Raw genomic sequence first — 24244 nt, forward strand, 5'->3', positions numbered from 1 at the left:
ATACTGGCTTAGATGCTCTGATTGTGACAGCGTATGCTCCAGGACAATCGGCTCTAAATCCGATCGAACATGCCTGGGCTCCTTGTACATTAGCGTTAACGTCTGTTATGTTCACGGATCGACTTGAATGCGAAGACAGACCGCCATGGCAGCAAGGTTTAAACGAAGAAGAAATGCGTCTGAAAGAATGTAAAGTATTTGACAACGCACTAAAAAACTTAGAACAATACTGGAAAAGTGTACATTTTAGCGGCGTTCCGATTAGTGTAAGCCACTTATTGTCTTCGTCAAAAGAAACGCCTTATGATGACTACAGTCAAGTGCACGCTGTTATGGCGTCTAACAGCGGGAAAACGTTCAGACAAAGCAATCTTGTAGACGAGTCCCAGTTTATGCTTCAACATATTGATAAAAGGAAAGGTTTTTTAGTTTTTTCTAAATGTAGAGACCCTAACTGTACACATTGCAGCCGCAATCCTATAATTGCCCACGATGTAATGAATGCCTGTTTTAATAGGGATGGATTTCCTTCACCCATGCAAAGCGAGAAAGAAGGACACTTCCTCACCATTCATGAGGTATTAAAGTTAAATTCATGGGATACTCTCGATCAGCTGATGCCACCTGCTGGTGGAAGATGTGCCATTTGTCCCGCATATGGATTCAACAGCAACGCAGAGATAACTTCTCACAGGAGAAAGTACCATCCAAGGCAGCAGGTCCTTTAGTTGCTATGTTTAAAACTACTTGTAATTTATATATGTTGGCCTATTTCAGCCTTTGTACACTGAAATATATCTGTATTTTATTGTATTTTTATATATCTAGTTTTTTATGAATTTTTTACATACTGTATATTTTTATATAACGTTTTAAACTTTTTTAAACGTTTTTTTATGCTGTTTGTTGCCTTTAGGAAGACAAATTTTAAAATATTATTTTTGGACAATAAAGTAATCTTGATTATCAATACTGTATACATATCGTAGTATAACTGCAATGATCTATTGATGTGTGAATCAGAATTAAAGATTTCCATTTTATGAATTTATTGTACTGTCTTGCTTGTATACTTTTGTATTATGGTATTTATTTATTTTTTGCTTTCAGGGAATGTACGGCTATTATTATTTGAAGTTCAAACAAATAATAATTTCCAAATTCTTAACAATAACGTGGTTTGTTCGCGTACCATAGTATTTAATAATTAGCATAATATCAATACATTTATTGGACAATGGACGAACAGTAAAACAATACAGAATGAATAAAAATCATACGGTACAATTTCTGTGACTTAATATACTATGGACTTAAAACAATGTATTAAACGCCCAATTGAATTTCGCTGTTAGTTTGAAAATTAATGGAAAACGATACACGAGTGCACTGAATATCGTGCTAAATATAGATATATTTGTACTGTAATTTCTATTGAAAAAGATAGATTAATTTACAAATTGTTTTAACAACGGTAATTTTTCAAAAAGAACAGAACAGATTTGCTTATATTATTGTGGAGGAACCTGTACCATAGTATACTATATATTTCCAATTCACCATAATGCCTAAAAGGGGAGGTGGTTTTATAGCTGTCACTGCTTGCTGCTTCTTTGGTACTTGACAAATCACACCTCAATATGCAATTAACTGACCAGATCTTCTCTCTCTAGTATGTAAAAGCGTGGGATAGAAATTCTAATTATTAACCTTTTGTATTATAATCCTTTTGTATTTCGACACTGTTTATATGAAGCTATTTGACACAGCTGTTAAATTGTTAATTTCAGAAGCCATTGAATTTGCCCTTTGCGTTGGCTTATTATTTTTCGTTTATTTTATTATTATCCTTATTCTATATTTTATTTTAATAAATGCAGTTTACTTGTTAGGCCCTCGTTACGACTGCTCAGTACCAGATTGCCTGATTTTGAAAATTGTCTTCTGTTTAAAATATTGATGATAATAAAAAAAAGTGGTCCAGAATTGGGATCCCATAATACTATTGAATGCTCATTGACCCATATCTGTATGTGGTTTCAATGTGTTAAAGATCTGGAATAAGTTCGTTTTAGTAATCATGCTACTAATATAGACTACATAAACCCCCTTGGCGGAGGTAATAAACACACATTAAAAGAATACATTTTGACGACTTTTCTACTACTACAATGACGAACACAGGTATTAGTCAAATATGTAACCTGTTTAAATTACTCCCACACAAATTCACAATAGTTGTGATCTTATTCAAGTTGTTCACACTATTATACTTTCTTACACTGACGGTGTAAAATATAGTTACTTATAGTTAATTAATTTGCTTTATTTTCAATTCATTATGTTCTTAAAAATGAGTTTTAAATCACATATCGAAGACTGTGGCTGCTGATAATTTTGAATTTTTAGTATTGCAATATCTCTTGTGGGGAAGCGTGAGGTACCTATATTTAAATTAACAATTTTAATATTAATTTTTGTATTTGTTATACTGTTTTGTGAACACCTTGCAAATTGTTATTTTCAAATCCCATTATTTGTGCATTTGTGTTGGCTTTTAGTCGTAGATAATTTGGCTGTTTATTTTAATATACAGCATTGTTTTAGTTTTCATTACGTAATATACCACGCCTTCACTGTTTACCTGAAGCCTGAGAAAGTTTGATTTGAGCATCTTTGGAATGCGTCCCTGTGCAGTCCAGTAAACAATAGTGTCAATAAATGCACAGTCGAGGCATCCATAACTATCACTTCATCATAATTATTTCTACAAGTAACATCGAATTTTAAAATGTCTCTACGCCGTCAGAAAACTGTTGTACCAGCACATGCTTTGGTCTATTTTGATTCAGACGAAAGTACAGCAATTGTACTATCTAAGAAGTTGCAGGGAGACAAAGTTCCTAACGGTGTCGTTAAAATGGTATACAACAAACAACAATTAACGTGCCGCATTGTGGAACTTTCTGACACATCTGATGATTTAGTTCACAAAGACACACTGTTCTGGGAGAAACGCAAGCGAGAGCTTGGTAAGTAATGTTATATTGTAGTTATTCATTCAAATAGTGAATGAATAATATTTATTTTAACTTCTTAAATACCAGACCTACTGTTGTACTTGCTGTCGAATGTTATCGTGAACATACGAGTTGACGTATTACAGACATTATCCACGCATTGTACGTTCTCGAGGCTGGTCGATTATTTAACATATTTTTACGCCAAAATTGAGAAAAATGCGCACTAAAAAAATGTATATTTTGCATATTACACTTTATTATAATTATATTTAAAATATTTAATCGTACCTCAATATTAGCCTATATAACATGTATTTTGTAATGGCACAAGCCATATTTGTAACAGTAGGCCTATTGTCTTTTCTGAAATCATAATAAAATTAAATTATAGGCGCAATCAAATTTTAAGCCTAATGATTTAATATATTTATGACTGTACTTTCTTTTATTAAATTATAGACTTAAACCTAATATCCTTTATATTTTGTCATTCCTGTATAACTGATTAATCATTTTATATCGACAGATGATGACTCTGAAGTTACTGTTGACTCCCCTAACAAAAAATCAAGGAAGAATGACCCCAGGAAAGATGTCAACACAGAAAATGAGAGACCAAAGAAAGACCAAACGGAAAATGAGAAACCCAAGAATGACCAAACGGAAAATGACCAAACAGAAACGGAGAAACCCAAGAATGACCAAACGGAAAAAGAAAACCCCAAGAATGACCAAACGGAAAATGACCAAACAGAAACGGAGAAACCCAGGAATGACCAAAGGGAAAAGGAGAAATCCAAGAGTGACCAAACGGAAAAGGAGAAACCAAATAATGACCAAACAGAAAAGGAGAAACCCAAGAATGACCAAACAGAAAAGGAAAACCAAAAGAATAACCAAACGGACAAGGAGAAACCAAATAATGACCAAACGGACAAAGAGAAACCAAATAATGAGCAAACGGAAAATGAACAACCGATCCCGAATTTTGACATCCAACCCCAGTCACCCAACGCCGTAATCGTGACGGAATTCGAGAGTCCATCGGAAAGCGGTAAGTCCTGCAATTTGTTTTGTTTAAAAAAAGTAAATAACAACATAAAATCACAGTAATAAGTAACATCATGAATAGTAATTTACATTAACGATTCAAATATTACATACACACAAAATTGGAGAAGCAAAATAATGAAACAAAACGTGTATATTCTAGATTAGATTAATACCTAAAAATACAGACACCAACGACGGCATTTTAATAACGGTGTGTAACGTTTAATAACAGCATATAAATATATTATGAAACCCTCGAATTTATTTACTAGACAAGTAATTGGCAGGGCTCCAATGGTATGAACTACCCTGGGTAAATAAATGAAATAAATAAATAAACCATTATGTTGTTCCCAAACTAGGTGTTGTGTATAACAATTATCATTGACATTTTTTTAATTATAGACATTGAGCTTGATATCGATTCCGACCTTCTTGTCGAAGTCCTTGCTGGTCCTCTATTGAGCAGCACAGTCTTAAGTAGTAAGTATATATCACTTTGAATAATAGTTGTTTTGATATTAGTATTTGCCTTTGGATTTATGTACTATTCTAATGTTTGCATCAAATGCTTTTGTGGGTACTTTAAAACAAAGAAATCTATCTATATCTTTAGTACTGTATAACTACTTTAGCTCTTAAATACGTACCTCATTCTTTGACAAATAACAGGACTCAATTTTGACATTTCCTTAGTTTTAATTCGCTGGTTTATTGTGTGTCTTAATTAAGATCCCTTAACTGTTACCTATTTCATTGAATTTATTTATTTTGTATTATCTTCCCAACTTTAACTTAAATGGTTTTTTTTTCTTTTAATTTGTAAAAATCGGTGTTTTGACCCATTTTAAACTATACACAGTGAATGTAAATTAATATTAACTTGGCACCGCATTGGCCTGTTATATTTTTGATATTATAAAAACGTTGGGCATCCTATACGATTATATTAAATGAATGTTATACATTTCTTCTTTCAGATCAAACTGGATGTACGGCATGCGCTTGCGCAAAGTGCATGAAGGTCCCAAACATGCTGGAAACAATTATAACAAATCAAACAATTATTATGCAGCAGCTAACCACCCGGTTAGGTTATACTCAACAAGTGCTGCAGCAAGTAGCAGCTCCGCCGACCAATGCCTTACTTGGTGAAACAAATGGTAGAGCTGACAGTAATGGCATTGTTCATATAGGGGGGCTGGTGCCCGTAGCCGAGGAAAAGTACAAAGCCGCAGTTGGCGTTGGCAAAAATAAGTCAGCAACAAAAATGACTAGAAGACTGCTGGACATAATGTTCACACAGGAGGAGCTAGCAGTATCTAATTTGTACGGCTCTAAGAAAATAGAGAATGGCAAACTTGTCACAAGGCCAGCACTAGAAGCGCCACGTTCGCGGGCACTTTTCAGACAAATTGAACAGGAATTTCCAGGTGCCACCTCAAACAATTATTTAGCTTTAAAAGAGGCTGTCAATAGTAAATGCCGAAGAATTAGAGAAATACTTAAGGGTAGTGAAAATGTAACACCAAAATAGTTGGTTGGTTTTGTTTTGTAAAATAAAATATTTTAATTATTATTTGTTCGTATATTGTCATTTATGTTTACTAGGTCTAAAGCTCTATCTACACTATCAAACTTTATGTGACAAAAAAATGTGATGTGCCCATATATGGTAGTGATATGCACAAATATGGTAGTGATGTGATGTCAACGTGTCCATATATGGGCACATCACATTTTTTTGTCACATAAAGTTTGATAGTGTAGACGGAGCTTTAATAATATGTTAATGTCTAAAAAATTAACAACGTGAACATAAGATCATAGAACTATTTCAATTTGTGCGTTATTACATTTACTGTGAATTCATTTTTATTTCAACAATATTTTTTATGATTTTTTTCTGGTCCCAATACTATCTTTTTTAAATAATTCAGCGAACTGATTCAATTCTCATACAGAATAATATCAATGCCATTAGAAAATACAAACAATATCTTCAAATTAAACAAAGAAACGGATATCTCCGATCGCTGACAAATAATGATATTATTACAATTATTTGTTTATGTGTACCCAACAATCCGGGCGTTTTCCAAAAATCGCAGAAAAGCATCTATTTTAGGGAGGCTTTTACAATGTAACTCTGTTATTATTTATTATTTAAATTGTTATGGCTGTTTCGGCATTGTTATTAATTAGTTAGTTGTTTTAAATTCATAATCATAAGAAACACCGTCGGCATTGATGTAAAATGATCTCAAAATCGTTTTTTTAGTGAACTGCTAGTGTTAAAAGATAGGGGAAATTGTCAAAAGCTGGCGACCTGGTACTCAGCAGTCCAAACACAAGAGAATTACTTGTCCAAAAAACTTCATTTTTGTTCGAGGGACAAGAGTTATAATTTGTGATTTGTAATTTTAAAATTTAATTTGATTTAATGTATAGGAATTTTGATACGAGTAAATTCACCCGCTTGTTGTTTGTGAAGTTTTGACAGGCGTTTATTAAACTATAGGGAACATCTATCTATCCCCTTCGGCTTATTTGTTACAATTTAAAAACTCACAACTCAGTAAAGTGGTACAGTCCTACTGTACATGGTTAATTACGTACCACTGTCTTTAGGCAGATGATTAAGAACATTAAACGTATTGATAATAAATAAAAGGGGATTGTATTGTGTGCAGGAAAACGGAAGCCAACCGAAATAATATAGCGCGGCGGCTATACTCGTAACTTGTGAGGGTCCCTAATGATCAGCTTCGGCTGGATGGACCACCCTCGGTAAAGATTGTTGAAATAAAAATAAAAAAATAACCTAGCCTACTACTTGTTATTTTCAAAACACATTACACGTCGGCGAGGTCCGATGGCATGCGTGACTAGCGGAACAAACCAAATATTCCTCGCAACAAATATCAAGCTAACAGACCCTTTTCCATCGGGCGAAATCAGTTTATTACCTCCCATGTTTATGCGTACCATTTCGGGACTTACTATCTCAAGTAGTACGAGAGAAATTCATGACATACAGGACATTGAACATTTAATAACGTAGCTTAATAAAAATATGTTGGCTAAACGAAAATAGCGTGTTTCTAGTTTATTTATGTAGGCCCAGGGATGTCACCACGGTGGTCGGCGATGGACGGCCCCGTCCACCATGCACTCGGAATTTCCGACCACCATTTTCATGACGCCGACCACCACTATATTTACGCATGTAAATCGTATAGCCTATTGTTCGTAACTTACTACTACGATACGATGTATTGATATTATAATTATCAACGCGTCGATCGTAGGGTGGTTCGTAGAGGAGTTAAACAACATTGTCATCGCCTTTAGAAAACGCATGGACAATGCAAATTAACAATGTACTGTTCACTAATTAAAATCGACGCCGCCTAAAAATCCTACCTAAGGTTTAGGCCTATAGTAGGAGACGACACATTAGCCTAATTTTGCAGGACGTAATGAAAATGGCCCAAGTATTCTGTAGCTAACCTCACCATGGCGACCACCACTCATGACATCCATGTAGGATAGGAGGCCTATACAGTAGGCCTGCAATGAAACGTCTATTTTAGGTACCCCACCTGGGTATAAATCGAGTTAATCGTAAATTTAAAAACTCGAACTAGATCGTAGGCCTACTCTTTTGCTGTGTAGCGCCTGATGGAAAGTAATTCTACGCATTTTGGTCCCTGGATGGAACATGATATATCACGCGTAAACCGCCAATGTTGAACGATTCCCACAAAGGGACACCGCTAGACAAGTGCGTTCCTACAAAAATCTAGGTCGCAATCCGACGAGGGTGGTCGGAGTCAAACGCAGCAGTGTGTCATTGACGGTTATCAATCACATGTTCTACAGTACACGAAAACTATCGCAACTGGACGAAGTAAGTCGAAGTTGGTCATGTTGACTGTTGTTACACACAATTGTGCGTGATCAAAAGGTCAAATCAAATGTTAGAAAGCCGACTCAAGGAAGCGAAGCAGCCGTATTCACGTATTTATTATTTGTTTGCCTTACTACTACGTATATTTGTTGATTAAAGTCAGACAAGTCAAGGGGCCCGTCAGGGCGCCGTGGGTCGCGATCAAGCGAAGTTCCATAACAACAACTTGAAATCAGTCAACCACATAATGAGGGGCGGAGCTATTTATGGACGCACTAAAACGGAATAATTGTGAATAATCGGTAGTCCCTTGGACGCAACATTTTAGCTGCGTCCAGAAGGATGTCACAATACAATAGATATCGCGACCAGCTGCAGTACAATCCGTCCGATATTTAGTGGAGATGACGCCTTAGCTATTATATCTACATAATCAGCCTATCAAACCGTGGCTTTTCACATGAATAAATTCTGTGGGTGCCATTCTCTTTTGTCACATAAAGTTTGTTAGTGTAGACAGAGCTTTACTTACCTCTTTAATTTCCTGCTTAACTTGTGCTAGTTTGTCTGGTTTTCCTGCTGATTGTAGTTTAGCCTCCATTTCACGTTTCTTTGCTAACATTGCTTGAGCATTCTGCCACACGTGAAAACACTTCTCGCGTTCACGGAAAGTAAGCTGGTGACAAAACATAACATGGTTTTAGACAGTTAGACAAAAGATGAATGTTACAAATACAATTCCAAGAACAGATTAATATTTTGTATATTAAAATTAACACTGAAGATAAGGAAAAAGTGGAAAGGTTTCAATACATTTTTTTTTTTCATTCAACAATAAATTAAACCAAACAAGGGAGAATAGATGGAGATATATTTTCTTATTCATTAATACGGACAGTAAATAATGTTTTACAGCCATTTACACAAAAACACTACAGAAACAAAATTCAAACTGCTTACTTTAACAGCCCCAATAAGGCCAACGTAATCCTTCAATAGCTCAGAAAAAACAAAAAAGTCTGTATTGGCCTGTTCCATATGAAGGGCATCGATCCTTTCCTCTGTTTCAGCGAGTTGTGATATTGCTCTTGAAAGTGCTGTGTGTTCTTCAGAATTACCCAACATTGCTGCACTTTTTGCAAACTGTCCTGTTGCCAGACCAAGATCTATAATAAAGATAATTGACAATGGGTTTTACAAATGTCGGTTAACATTTGTTTACAATGATTAACTTAAAGAGTACAGTATTTGGATTCTATCCCGATTATGAAACACTAGACCATCAGGCATGCAGAGTGGCTAGTCAAAAATGTCTTTAATCATACTCTGTTTTGTTTTGTTTGTAACTCGTCCATAGTGACAAGTTCAAATCTAGTTATCAATTAGGCTACTATCCTCGCCACCTAATTCCTCTTAATCACTTAAAAATGTTTGTCCAGGCTCAAATAAGAACCCTACTTGTGGCTGGCCTGCAGTCATGATCGCAACCTTCAGCATGTAAACATTGCTGTGGACCTTTGATTACATCACATAGCGCTCTCTATCAGTCAACTTTTATTTTCTTTTTGTGAAAATAAAATAAAAATATGGTCACATAACGATAGTCAACATGTCCAGCATAAGTACATATTCAGATTAGTTTTATTTTTACTTCAGGTCACCTTTAAACCATGTACCTGTGCTGGGCAGAAGTGTGTGGGAACACTTACCTTTAATAAAGTTTTCTAAATTTATTTTAAGGCCTTCTATCCAGCCGATTTTCAAAACAGAATACACCTTCTTAACTCCTCCCCCACACCACCCTTAACTTCTCTAGCTACATACCAACAATTCTCTAGCAACATACCTTTTCTGTGCAGCACCATATTTTCAACACTACCATGAAGTTTCTTAAGATGCTGTTCTAAACTATCAACTTGATTTTGTTTTTCTTCAAACCACTTTAAAAACAATGATAATCATTATAGACAATGGATTCATACTTTTTTACTTTATAAAAATAGCAGTCTAAAATTGCTGTGGACTAGATGATGTTACACAGCAACAGCTTCCATCTCCTCAAGGGTCCCTTTCGTTTGTCAACAACAGGGGCGGAGATAGATCAGTACACCAGGGTAACTCCCTACTCTTCTGGAAGATGCACTGGGTTTTTTTAAAGTTCACACGAGCAAGATGTATACTTGGGACCACAGTTTTACAATTCTAGATCATCTTTGCTAAGATAAGTAATTGATTCACACCTGATCAGACTCTGTCATCTTAGATGTAGCCTTAGATGCAGCATCTGCTACTTTGTTGAAAACCCTCATTACACCTGCTCCACTCAAAGCTTGTGTATTGGTAGCTTTTGGCAACTAAAAATAACACCAAAATTACAAGAAAATAAGCAATAATAACGCTTATACAGTCATTGGACAGGTCCATAATTATGCAGTTGATAATCAGCGCAATTGTTTTTTATCCTACCAGTACCCATTTACACCTGGGTGGAGAAAAGGCAAATGCCTACGGACACAAGCAATGCGACAAGCTTTCAAACGATAAGATAATGCTGATATTTCAATAACATTGTTGTGCAATTTCCAAAAAAAGGTTGATAATCATTGTTCTAAAAGCTACAGTAAACTTACGTCATCCTTCTCCAGAAATTCTACAAAGTCAATATCAGTACAGAGTTTTGGGTGGTGAGCAGTTCTATTGAGGAAGCGTGCCAATGCAGCTCTACGTTTCTCTATAAAGTCCATTGAGGTTGTCTCCTCTTGTGTCTTTGCCATCTTAACTTTAGTCATACCTGCAAACAAATGTGTATAAATAGTTTTAATGGTTTTTTTTTAACTGCATTGAATTGATTTGTCATGAATGTAATGATTGGTATTTTGGTTAAGTAGTAAATTTATACTTGATGCTTGAAAAAAAACTTAATGTAATGTATACAAAATAGTAAGAAATTAAAAAATAATATTAAAAATACATTTAGATAGATAGATAGTGCAGGTAATATTTAAAGATGTATTGTCCCTTGAAACACAAAAAAATTAAAGTCAAAATATAATAAATTTGTATTGGCCATATCAAAGTAATATTAAAGTTATTCACTTTAAGTCGAAAATTCGAGCCAAAAACAACAATTTTACGTAATTATCAGCTAAATTAATTTGATTACATTTCGTCTGGAAAATAGTCGCGAGCAAAAGTAAACAAGATTTTAAACCATGAGTATACATTATTCATGATGCTAATTAGTATTGTTTACAACTCGTCACGGTTGAGAAGTGTGTTTTTGCACAGATCGCGAGGAAGTTTTATGGTTATGATACAGAGTAGCCAAATAAGCGCATTGCATTGTAATATATGTTTTGATCGAAAACTTTGACTGGAAGTCAAAGTTATTTTTTGAACCAAAAAACGTCTGTATTTCAGTTAAATGATTTTTTTTCGACTAATTTTTGGTGAAAGTTAATAACTATTATGATACTTCAAAATGACCCACTTTTTTTCGAAATCTTTTTATTTTAATTTTTTTGGAATTTGACAAAGGGACAATACATCTTTAATTATTCCAGAAAGTTACACTAGATTAATAATGATAACTGCTATAAAAAATAATCATTTAAAATAGATATGTTACCAATAACAGATGGTCTTATGAAATTTTATTAAATAGTTATATTACAATGACAACCAGCTAGACATCTATACTATTTGTTCAACAATAAATTTAATGTTTAACGTAGGAAAGTGACTTACCGACAACACTTTTCTCAGGGGCAGGGGGAACTATGACACCCTTAGTAGCATGTTTTGATGACAGTTTTTGATAGAGTCCAAGGAAGTCACTAAAACGTCGCATTACACTCATCTCAGATTTCTTAAACGCTGGATTTGATGTCTGACAAACAAAAAAATTATAATTTGAACGTTTTACTTAATATTCAAAGCTAAAAAGATAAAGTAAAGATATGTATTAGTTTTGGAAGAATTTCTGATTTTTAGAGAGTCTAGTAATTGGAGAGTCGACTGTAGTAATTTGGAATGCAAATTGTTGAAATAATGTAAATATTTTTGATTCATAGTTCGCTACATCAGAACTCGATTTTTTTAATTTACTAGCTAGACCACTGAGCTTGTTCAATGTGAGTTTCACTAGCCCTGTTGGATGTTTCACTAGTCCGTTAGATGTTTCACTATTCCGCTTCTTGACTAAATCTTACTGGGTAAATACCGCACATCTGAATCAAAACTAACTGAATTACTGTAAGTTCTAGTTAGTTTAGTGCCACAGACAAATAGTTTATCATAAAAAAGCAATGAGTAACTGCACTAAATTGCTCTTCTTGTATTTCCGATAAAACATTATGACCGCCCAATCCTACTATCCCCACCTACCACCTACTTCATGAACCTCAAACTATACTGCGGTAATATTTTTTAAATAGAAATTTGACTGGCTGCCATTGGCCAACCAGGCATAATAAACATAGCTAGAGTTAGGGTACTACTATAATAATAATAGGCCTAGCTAGCTAGGCCTAGAAATTAAAAACAATACAAAAAAATATTGATAACAAGTTATTAAGTATTCTTTTAACATTAACATTACACCTTAAATGTAATTAAGGAAAGGTTAATTGACTGTGTTTACATAGAAGGCACACACGTGATGCTGGCTAGAAGAGCTAGAACAGTTGCTCCCCTTTGTTAACACTTTGACTGCCAAACACGAAGATCTTCGTGTTTGGAAAAACAACGCTTGACTGCCAAACACGAAGATCTTCGCGTTTCGGGTTTTTTTACGAAATCCGGTAGATAGGTCAATTATTGGTATATACTATAAATATGGACACTATATTCGGTCTGGACCGTCAATATTTTACTATTTGAAAGTAACTAATCTGGTTACGAACGACTGTCAAAATGGTACCTGTCGAAATAACATACACCACGCATCACAGTAGCGCGTAGAGCGATGGCTTGGCGCATTGTGTATCGGTCGCGCGCATTGTGTATCGGTCGCACGCTAGCTATGCCGCCGAAGCATTACAAAGGTTTTTGTGGATTGGCATGTTTGTTTGTTATCTGAATAAAAAATAATGGAGTCATTTTTAATATGAAGTCTTTAATTTTATTATTGTATGTATACCCTAATTGTTTTGGTGTTACACTGTAAGTGACCGAGTTTCACGCAACAAACTTGTTTGGAAATGGTGAAGATATTATCAACAGTTTACTAGCTAGGCTAGTAGTATTAGGCTAGCCTAGGCCTAGTCGTAAAACGGTTCCGGACCAACTTTAGGCCTGGTTAACTAGGCCTGGTGTCTTTACTATGTGGATTTTGGCGAAACATTGATGTAAGATTTATGATTTATGAAATGTAATACAATTTTCGAAAGTGATAATTGTTTTTATAGGCCTATCGGTGCCGTGTAAGTAACTTTTTCGTTGTTTGTTGATCTCACCGGGCGATATTTTCATATTGTGATGTCTTGCACAAAATCGCGAATATCTCGACTTTCTAGCGCGAAACTACGAAAAACTCAAAAAGTGGGTTACTTTTATTTTACTGTTACAATTTACATATTGCGATTTGAAAATCGTTCTTGGTACCATTGTAAAGCTAAAATCTTTATAATTATTTTAGTCTAAATTGCATATAAATCAGATCACATACATAGTTTCAATCAGCTTAAATAAAAACATCGAATTGGGCTAAAAACGCTGGCGGTGGCAGTTTCTAACTGGAAAAACCTCTGGCAGTCAAAGTGTAAAGGAGTGTGATTACAAGTTGATTGCGAAGGCACTCTATAAAAATTAGACCAGAGTATTTTAATGCATTTTGAAAGTCTAAGCCTAAATACTCTCTGGCCTAATTATTTACACACTTAGACAGGTTGACTAACCCGAAGCAGTTTTAACTAGACAATATACGCCGGACTAGTGAAATATCGAGCCTTGTATATGCAGCATTATTGTCTACATGAAATTACCTTTGTTTTGACTTTATAGGCCATATATGAACCCATCATACCATCCCCTGTAAAGCAAAAGAACATTACATAATTTTCATATCAACACTGGTAATGCAATGAACATTTTGAAACAGCAAATAATCAAATCAAGTAGAACTTGAAAATAATACTACTACATTGATTTTGAGATGGGACAATTGTTGACATGAGGGAATCAAATTTAAAATTATTGAATTTGTCATATCATTTCTGGTTAAAAGGTACATAAAAGTGTTGCAATATCAGTTCACTTTCCAGCCAAATATCACTTGTTTCTTACCAACTTTCTGTGGATCAGTAATTATAATTTCCATATCAAATTTATCCTGATCTTCTTCAAACTGGTCTTCCTCTTCAACTGGTTCCTAAAAAATGTTAACAGTTACTATTCTGAACATATAAGTAGTTTTAAAGATGCAAATAAACGACTTCAATGACTCACATTAAAGTACTGTAGTTGACTACATTCAGAAATATTACTTATAATCAAGATACTGTACAAGATAACTTTATTGTCAAATAGATCAACGAAAGATTTGAAATTGGTTTTTCTCATGGTAACTTAATATAAAAATAGAATAAAATCAGTAAAATGTTAAAACACAAAGTAAAATACACAGTACAGTAAAATATGTACAGATAAAAATGCATATACAGGATTTACAAAATACAAAAAGAATAAGAGGATAAATGCTATCAGGTGTTCGAAAATACAATTATTTGTGTTTGTCGTCATTATATCTAAATATGCATTGTGGGACAAACGACAGTCGGTACCGTTCTGTCCGTTACCTTGATGGTACTCTATAGTCTACACCCAGTACGATTAAACACGAAGGCTGTACGGAGTGGATGAGTATCATCGTTCATAATTGCAATTCTTTTCTGTTCCATTCGATTATCATACATTTCCATAATCACTAGGCAGATTATTATCTCCATTTATGCATTTCTTAGCTCTTTCTTTTAACTATGCATTTAAATTGCTTATTATTGTATTCATAAGTGTTACCATAGTAACAAGTTAAGTTAAACATTAGAACACTTTGTATAACGGCTTTTTAGAAGGTATATCCAGATATATTTGGACCATCATGAGGATAGGACCAAGCTCTTGGAATTTTACCTGTACCATCATTAAGTTACCTTTTCTTTTTCCTTGGCATCACCAGATGCGGCAGCTTCCTCGTCAATTCCTGCAGCTGTTGCGGGAGAAGATGGAAGTGAATCAACCACTGGTTCGTCTTCTTCCTCATCATCTTTTTTATCTATTTGCTCCGCATCAAGATTTGCAGGCTCACTCTCATCAGCAGGCTCATCATTTAATGAAATCTCATTAGTCCCTTCTGAAATGCAACACACTTTTTTTCTTTTTTTTCGTTTGGTAGTTGACCATAGGTTTAATTGAAACATTAGTATAAATTAGCCTGGTAAATAAAACTCACTTCACAAGGAGGAACTGCGAGTATGCAAAACCTCTGCTCTTTTTATGCTAGTGCAACATGTTTCTTTTTATCCAGTGGCAGATTGAGAAGGGAGGAGAGTAGCGTGAACAGGACATGAAATTAAAATTGTAATCAACTTTCATACAATTTTATTCAATTCTGAATGTTAGTAGTACAGCGGACTATAGAATTAGATAGATATTTTTATTTTTAAACCTACACTGGCCAAAAACAAATAGAAATATAGATTAAAAAACAAAAACTTTCAAAATAAAAATTAGTCTGTAGAAACATCACACACAATGTACCTCCAAACAAGTCATCATCCTCTGTTGTTTCTTTTGGTTTATCATCTTCAACTTTTTTGGTCTGAAATAAATCAGTAAAACAAAGTAATGACAGAATCGAAATAATGTAGTGCCACCGGTCCTGCAGGTGTGCACAGCACTTAGATTCTATGCAAGTGGATCAAGTATATCGCCAAGCCTCATTATAGTTTGCCGGTTGAACAGAAATTTTCTGTCAAATTTGTTGTCGTCATACTTATCAAGCGGATGCAATCTATCACGAAAAATACGCCCATTTCTCTCTCGATAACCTTTTTTGTCTTCGCGACGAATCCTAAGCCTGCTACGAGGAGGCTTAGAATCTAAGACCATGAAATGGCCTCTCGTAGGCTTATTAGACTTTATTTTTCAAGAGGCTTTATTCTTAGCAGGGCTCGATTTAGTGCTAGCCTGGCGTACAATGGCTAGTAAAAAAAGCTCCGGGCTACCTAAAGTATCTTCCTTTAAGCCCGTATGGCTAGTAGGTTGTGGGAACTCGAAATTGGGACGAAATGACCTCATAAAAATAACTCCAGCATGAAAGACATATGTCTTGGCAACATCAGCAAAAAAAACCACTCGCGCCCTGCTGTGGCCATAACAAGTGATGAAGTAGGCGGAGCCTCTCATAATCAAGCAAATTTCCCGAATTATGATTGGCCATTTATGTTTTTGTCACCCAGGTTATTGTGAAGTAGGCGGAGCTTCATTAGCAGGTCAAACATGTCACAAAAATATGACCATAAATAACGAACTGTGATTGGCCAAATGTAGTAGAATTTTTTCAATGTTAAAAATAACTTGTCTAGTCTTGTCAGGCCTGGTTGTCACGCACGGATCAAAGCTAGGGATATTTTGTAGGGCTGGGTGGCTGGCTCTATCCCTGTAGGTAGGCCATGGAGGCCATATTTTATAATATGCGTAGGCCTAGATAGAATCAAAAGCAATCGTTTGGCATCGTGATGGCTGCTCAGCAGCTAGGCCTAGCTAGGTACTACCATTTTGGTAACAGTAGGCCAGGTGCTCCAATGCGATCTAGGCCTAGGCCTAGTAGGTATGTCTATCCTAGCTACCCTACTACTACTAGTACTAGGCTAGGCCTAGTACTATAATAATAGGCTCTAGGCTAGGCCTAGAAGGTAGACAGAATCTGATTAGTTTTCTTGGCTAGGTTGAAGCCCAACAACAAAAAGACCTCAATAAATTGATTCTGTGAATATGGTAATGCACTTGTCAATTGTATGACCCACTATACGACCCCCGGGAGAGGTGCGTCATTTGTCCGATGTGCGTCATACCATGACGCACCCGTGCGCCAAAAAGGTGACTTACCTTTAGGTGACCATGACGCACCCATTTTGACGCACTGTGACCATGTTGTTTATGATATTATTGTGGGTGGTAAAGTGACGGACATTGACACACCTTGTTCATTGATGTGACATACCATCTAGGTTTTTTGACGCACCCCTACGTCAGTAATTATTTGTAAATGACGCACCTCTCCCGGGGGTCGTATAGTGGGTCATACAATTGACAAGTGCAAACATGAAACAGACTAGGCCTAGGTATGCGACGCAAAGTTAATTTTTATAATGTGAACAATAAAGAAATACAATTTTGTGTAATTTTTCATGCAATAATAGTTTAATACAGTATGGTATGTAAATGTGTAGCAATTCTCGAGCGTTTAGATTAATGCGCCCTCTATTGTACAAAATGCCTGAATTCATTTATATGGCGGCCCTGCTATCACGGTGCGATATGAGTGGGCTAGTAAAATAATGTATGGGCTAGTGAAATCTAGAGTGAACTAGCCCAGTGGGCTAGCAACATGAAAAAGATAAATCGAGCCCTGCTTAGACCCCAATTGAGGGCGGTATAAAGCCTAGGCTTAATCCTAATAAGACCGCGGTTAAGACCTTTATTTATTGAAATCCGCCCCTGTAATTTGATGTTCACAGAATAAATCGAAAAATTCTTAGATCCTAGAGAGATATTATTAGATTATAAGTATAAAATGTTGAATCAGGGCTCGAAATTCACGCTAGCAAACTAGCATTTTGCTAGTAGATTCTTGATAATTGCTAGTTGAAAATTTCAAAACTAGCAAATGTTTGCTAGTGTAATTTTTGAAAAAATACGTACTTTTTAGCTTAGCCACGCTAGCCGCCAATCGCTATGTCGACAACGGATAATAGGAACCAATTTGGTGAAAACAATTGTTTCATTTACACGCCGCCAATTTACGTCAAGGAAACGCGAATAGCACCGTGAATCATGTGGTAGCATAGTTGTTAACGATGTGCATTATAAACAGCAAGCTTTTCACCAACACAAAAGCATGTGCATTTAGTACGTCGCTAAGGATTACATCATCAGTCACGTGATTACAGAATACGCGATTATCAATTTAGGGATTTAACGAAATAAATATTTTGCCTACACAGTGGTCGAAGGGCGTATTTAATAGATTCGTAAATAGTAAACACCCCCCCACTTAATGGACTCTTCCAATTTTGTTTATGATCTCGCGCTCGAGAAGAACGTCTCCTCGGCTCCTCGGTCCTGTTGTTTGTGCGATGGATTTTCTTATGTCTATTGTTTACCTGTGGAATTAAATTACACACACTTTCGCATCACAACTTCAATTACTGATTTACACAGCAATGGGCAAAGGATTCATCAAAGAAGAATACGTTGAATAAAAATTCACTTAAGAAATGCCGTAAGCTGTTTTCAAACTATTGATCAGCCCACTATTATTCCAACATCATGCCTCTCGTGCGATAGGGAATTTCCTGGATAGAGACGAGTGGAGCGCGAGAGACGGCGGAGTGAGGCGGGCGTAGCTTGGACGGATTAGTTAGGGCCTACCAATTTCGCTCGGTGGCAATTAAATTTAATGTTTTAATTACGTCTGGATATAAACAATATAAAACTCAGTTTTGTCATCGGCAATGATATTTTATACATAGGCCTAGGCCTAGTCAATTTTGTTCCGCTTCAAATTTTAAAAGTTTTATGTTTCGACCTAAAAAAAGTGGGCCGAAACGTCTCGGGACGAATCGTCCATAGGCCGAAACGCCCTTGATTTGACTAGCCTGAAAGCATGTCTTGATCTTTTTTTAATTTGGCTAAAAAGGGTACTACTACTACTACAGCTTTGCCTAGCTAGCTAGGCCTACACCTAAAAGCTAGGCCTAGGTCTACACCTAAATAAATTAAGATTTGTGTAGAATTTAACTATTTTACCGAAAAAAAATTGTGATTGCTAGTTATGCTGCTGATTTTGCTAGTTAATTTTTTTACAACTAGCAAAGTTTGCTAGTCGAAAAAAAAGTAAATTTCGAGCCCTGTGATTGTGAATAGGCCTAGGCCTAGATTTAATTAAAATTATTTTATTTTTTATATTATCAGTTGACGGATTATTATAGGCCTAAGGCCTAGTCTATCTAAGTTTTTGGCCGAGTTGACGTGAGGCCGAGTTGACGTGGGGCCGTCTTGACGGTTTAGGGCCGAGTTGGATCGAATTCTGAAGGCCTAGGCTGCTAGGCCTACGCTCACCCACCACACACTAACCACCCTCAATTCACGGTCACACCCGCTCCTCTCTTCGCTCGATCGCGGGCAGGTGCCCAGCCAGTGTGTGAGAGATTGTAGACATACCAAATATTTGGCTAAACTAGCTAAATTGCATAATATATTTAATCAACGATACCTCTTCCGATGCATCTTTGAAAATATCTTCCTCTTCTTGTTTATCACCGTCTTTGAAAAGTTGTTCTCCTTCATCTTCGAACAGCGGAGGTGGTTCACGATCGTCAGCCATGTTTTTGGGTCATGTGAGAAGGCAAGGCCAGCAGCAGCAGCGCAGAAGTGTTGCACAAATAAACTCACAACAGACAAAAAGTTCCGTTTTATTTTTTAATGATTGCAATTAAAACGTTGGAATTTAAAATTTAATTTATATTTATTATTTACACAAGCTAATCCAAATTTACTTTCAGAAACAGTAAAAAATAACGTATTTTTCACTATTTCCGGAAAGACATTCAATGTTGTGAATAAATCTTAGACGCACGTAACACTGATAAGAGGATAGAGGAGTCTAGTATCATTATTATTATCATAATATTCAGAGAGATGTAATAAACCGAAGGCTAGAGGGCGTACTCCAGACTGAAAAGTGATTCCAACAGGAGTCGAGGCGGCGAGGGGGGGGGGGGGGGGGCAACAAGATGGCGGCCGTAAATGTGTTCAAAAACATTGTTTAATATAAAAAATAATAATCTAATATAATATATTCAGACCACATAAATTACAACACATATTCTTGTCAAAGCACAGTGAAGTTTTTATAAAATTAAATAAATTGTTTTTTTGTCGCAATGGAATGAATAATTTCTTGGCAATCTAGCATTTTTTGTGTACGTACAGAATGCGTTCACGTTTATATGCTTAACATGCTGCGTTGCGTATCGTTCTCATGCAGATAGGCTCAACGCAGGCATATAGTAGTGGATATTGCGTAGGGCATATCTGATTGTCTGACATAGTCGATTGCAGTCACCATCTTGTTGGAGAATCACTTTTTGAACTGCGATAAGATTATATTAAAATAAGGTTTTATTATAAGGTAATATTTTAGTGTGAGTGTCGTAGAACAGTATTAAAACCTTATTTTAATGTTTTCGACCGATATGTATAAATGTCTTCATTCTTGATAATGATTATAGTTTGCCATCCAGCCTTCAGCTATATCACTGATCATATTAAATACAATATACAGTATAATAAAATTAATTTCAATAAATAGGCACAACGTATTCATCATAAAATTCCAATAATGAACATCTTTTGCACGATAAGATACAATTTATTTAAAATATTCATATAGTATAAAGGCCTGGAAAAAACATTGCAACATTTTAAAATAAAAGGTTTTTGAATTTGACAATTTGCGTTAAAATATAGGCCTATACTATAAAGTTTTATAACTTTATTTTGCATATATCATGCATAAAAAGTAATTACATGAATGAACACATTTTTAAAATTAGTGTAAAATATTGGCATAGAATTTATAATTAAAAGAGTTATTTCAACCAGATTTCATTAATAACAAAAAATTAAAATTAATTTACTTTTTCTATCTTTTTGTTTTTCTTGGTGTTGCCTAATTAAACGACTGTATAAAATTATTTATATTATTACCATACAATTTATCTCAATTTAAACTTTAGACAATTAGCATACATAAAGATCTCTTGAAAAAAAATTATATAGGGTGGTATAATAGCTAAGTGCTTTGAATGTTTAAGTATGACAATCGGGTTCATCCTCCCCATTCAATGGTCTTTTTAAAACTATATTAATTTTCAAATGTTTGTCACTTGCTACCAAGATAACCTTAACAGCTGAGAATATTGTGAGTACTTGCTTCGTTACAGGCAATTTTGTGTTAGTGTCTTCAGCCCATACCAATTCCAATTGAGGTCTATTACCAATCTTAGAATATGTGTAACCCAGTTTATCTGAAACTTCAGGTGCATTGCAGTAGGCTCTTTTTACAATACCTAAACATGGAATAAGGACATCCACTGATCTATCAAGAACTGCCATTACCATCCCATCTTCTTCCAATGGTTCGCAACTCTTTACATAAACTGCCAGGAATATTTCCGCACTCATCTCTTGAACTTTTTTAGAAGCATTCTTTCGTTCATTGCAATGTTTGGCTTGCTTTTCAATTATTAACGGGTCTGTTGTTGGGTCTGAAGTTGCATTAACAGATGCTGCTAATAAACGATGAACAACAATATCTGCATAGCGTCTGATGGGTGATGTGAAATGTGTGTAAAAAGGCACATTTAACGCATAATGTCGGTATGCATACTCATCCTCATACAGACCAGTGCAGAAGTATTTTGCAAGCTGCATAGGTTTAGAACAAAGATTAACTAGGATTTGTGACCGGGTTTTGCTAAATTTATCCTCACCAACATATCTTTGTAAAGATGTCTGTAGAGATCCTGCAGACGTTCCATCAATGTTTAGACCCATCTCAGCACACGTGGCCACCAGCTGATCAAGCATTTTCTCTTTCGGTTCAGAGTGTCGTCTGAGCATCGCTCTTTTTGGATAGTGTTTGTAGACCCTAACTGCAGCTGCCATATTAGCTAGTAACATGAACTCCTCAACAAGTCTGTTGCTGTCTCTCAGCTGATAAACACTATAACCAGATGGCATACCAGTTTCTTTGTCTAAAGTAAATGATAGTTTTGGCTGATCTAATCGTAAAGCACCTCCATCGAAACGCTTTCTTCGAAGATTTGTAGCAATCTTATTTAAATTTGTAACACATCTTTTAATGTCTTCAGCCTTGTAATTGTTTAAAATATCTGGAAGTTCATTCTCTGCAAATACTTTATCTGGATTCTGGATAATATCCTGAGCATGACTATAGCTTAATTTCACACATGAACGAATAAGTGTCCGACCACACCATTCACTTTCAATTTCACCATCTTGTGTGAGTATCCATATAAAGGAAAATGCTAGGCGATCCTGGTATGGGTTTAAACTGCAAAGTTTCTCACATAATAATCTAGGAAGCATAGGAATAACCTTTTGAGTAAGGTAAACACTAGTGGCTCGTTCAGTAGCTGTTTTATCAAGGGCACTGTTTTCTGATATAAAGTAGCTAACATCAGCAATATGAACTCCAACTTCATAGTTGCCATTGCCTGTTGGTTTACAAGACAATGCATCATCAAGGTCTCGAGCAGTTTCAGGATCAATTGTAAAAATACACTCGTTTCTTAAATCTTTCCGATTTGCTATTTCATCTTCTGGTATACACCAGTTATCGTCTCTTGGAAGACAATCTAAAACCTCTTCTGAAAATTCAGAAAAGTCTACTCCGTGTTCGATTAAGATTGCCTCGGTTTCTGGTTCAATTTCTCCTGCTTCACCAAGACTTCTCTGCAAATGTCCCTTAGGCATTGCCATGTTACAATCCCAGCTAATAACTCTTGCTATATATAAAAATTTGGAAAAATCATCAGGACGATTTATGAATCCATCTGGACACTCAGAAACAGGGATATACATACGAGGAATACGGGAATCCTTGGGACTAAAAAGAGCATCCAATCCATTCTTAGAAGGGGGCTTGAGATGTCCACCAGCAGCTCTACTGTGATTCAATTCAGAAATATAAACCACCTTCCCAAACCTTTCATAAAACTTATCTGGAATCACAGACACACATGAGGCACCTTCCAATGTTTTTACAGGTTGTCCTGCATCATCCTTCAAATTAATAACCTTTTTATCATTGCCAATTTTCAGGCCATCGTGAAACGTTTTAGACAACGTGTTTTCATCCTTTGAAGCTTCCCTTTTATAAGCTTCAATATCAACCTTCCAAAGTTCCTTGGGAAGTAATTGAACCACTACTTCGTCGCCATTTAAAGCTCTATTCCGATTGTGCATACCTTGAATATGAATGTCTCCATAACTATCTGGTGAGTCAATGAAGGCATCCTCATAACTTCGTTGGTTAATCCTCAACAACCCTTTCAAGAGCGTGTTTCTTTTCAGTCCATCATTAACATCTTCAAACGTGAGGTATGGTTCGAAAGGCTTAAAGTCATGATTTCTTTTTGGGGTTCCTTTCCTTTTATCTACTCTTTTTGGTGTTTTACCATCTTCAGTTTGTTTCTTTGGTGTACAGTGATTGGCTTCGAATCTTTTCTTTTGTGAATTTTTCTTTGGTTTATTTGGAGACATCACTGTCGTCGGTTAATCGTTGTGCGCTGATCGCAAAAAAAGAACTATAGAATAGAATAATAACGTATTTTCCTATTTCCGGTAACACTGCCATCATCGGTTACTGTTGATGAACGACTAGTGATCTGTAATAGCCGAAGGCTGGATGGCCATCTCTTAATTTCAAAAGTGATTCTCCCTGGAGAGAGCGGGGAACCAACAACCAAGACTGCTACGACTGTGTTGAGCCTATCTGCGTGAGAACGATACGCAACGCAGCGTGTTTTAAGCGTATAAACGCGAACGCATTCTATATGATCCTTGTTATACAAAAAATGCTAGATTACCAAGAAATTATTCATTATTGCGATTAATATACTGTATTTAATTTTATAAAATTTCGCTGTGCTTTGGCAAGAATATGTGTTGTAATGTATGTGGTCTTTCTTAATGTAATATATTAGATTGGGGTGTCTCGAAAACAGAGACCTTGAAAACAGAGACCAGACCCACTAAAACATCTCAATATTACGTAATATAGGGGGTCACGGTTTTCGAGTTTTTCTATAAAACAGAGACCCCACTAAAACGTCTCAATATTACGTTAATATAGGGGGTCTCTGTTTTCGAGTTTTTCTCGAAAACAGAGACCCCACTAAAACGTCTCAATATTAAGTCAATATTACGTTATAAGGGGTCTCTG

General features: G+C 35.7%; 2 protein-coding genes across 2 annotated transcripts in view; both read right to left on the bottom strand.

The window, feature by feature from the left end:
- Positions 1-19635, bottom strand: part of LOC140062944 (sorting nexin-2-like) — a 31245-nt gene extending 11610 nt beyond the window's left edge. The window contains exons 1-11 of the mRNA XM_072109334.1: positions 19487-19635; positions 15748-15808; positions 15141-15340; positions 14275-14359; positions 13974-14020; positions 11737-11878; positions 10620-10780; positions 10230-10343; positions 9836-9929; positions 8950-9155; positions 8522-8665 (exon numbers count right to left, since the gene is read on the bottom strand). Coding sequence (XP_071965435.1) covers positions 8522-8665; positions 8950-9155; positions 9836-9929; positions 10230-10343; positions 10620-10780; positions 11737-11878; positions 13974-14020; positions 14275-14359; positions 15141-15340; positions 15748-15808; positions 19487-19597 — 1365 coding nt within the window. The 5' untranslated portion in view covers positions 19598-19635. The remainder of the gene's footprint in view (positions 1-8521; positions 8666-8949; positions 9156-9835; positions 9930-10229; positions 10344-10619; positions 10781-11736; positions 11879-13973; positions 14021-14274; positions 14360-15140; positions 15341-15747; positions 15809-19486) is intronic.
- A 71-nt stretch (positions 19636-19706) lies between these two features.
- Positions 19707-23621, bottom strand: LOC140062943 (DIS3-like exonuclease 2). The gene has a single exon (XM_072109333.1). The coding sequence runs from the start codon at positions 23560-23562 to the stop codon at positions 21085-21087; it is 2478 nt and encodes an 825-aa protein (XP_071965434.1). The 5' UTR covers positions 23563-23621; the 3' UTR covers positions 19707-21084.
- Between the last annotated feature and the right edge of the window lie 623 nt (positions 23622-24244).

The sequence above is a fragment of the Antedon mediterranea genome, chromosome 11 (genome assembly GCF_964355755.1).
Source record: "Antedon mediterranea chromosome 11, ecAntMedi1.1, whole genome shotgun sequence".
Taxonomy (NCBI): domain Eukaryota; kingdom Metazoa; phylum Echinodermata; class Crinoidea; order Comatulida; family Antedonidae; genus Antedon; species Antedon mediterranea.

Bases quoted from the DNA above. Each gene is read 5' to 3' on its own strand.
- LOC140062943 (XM_072109333.1), bottom strand. From the start codon at position 23,562: ATGTCTCCAAATAAACCAAAGAAAAATTCACAAAAGAAAAGATTCGAA.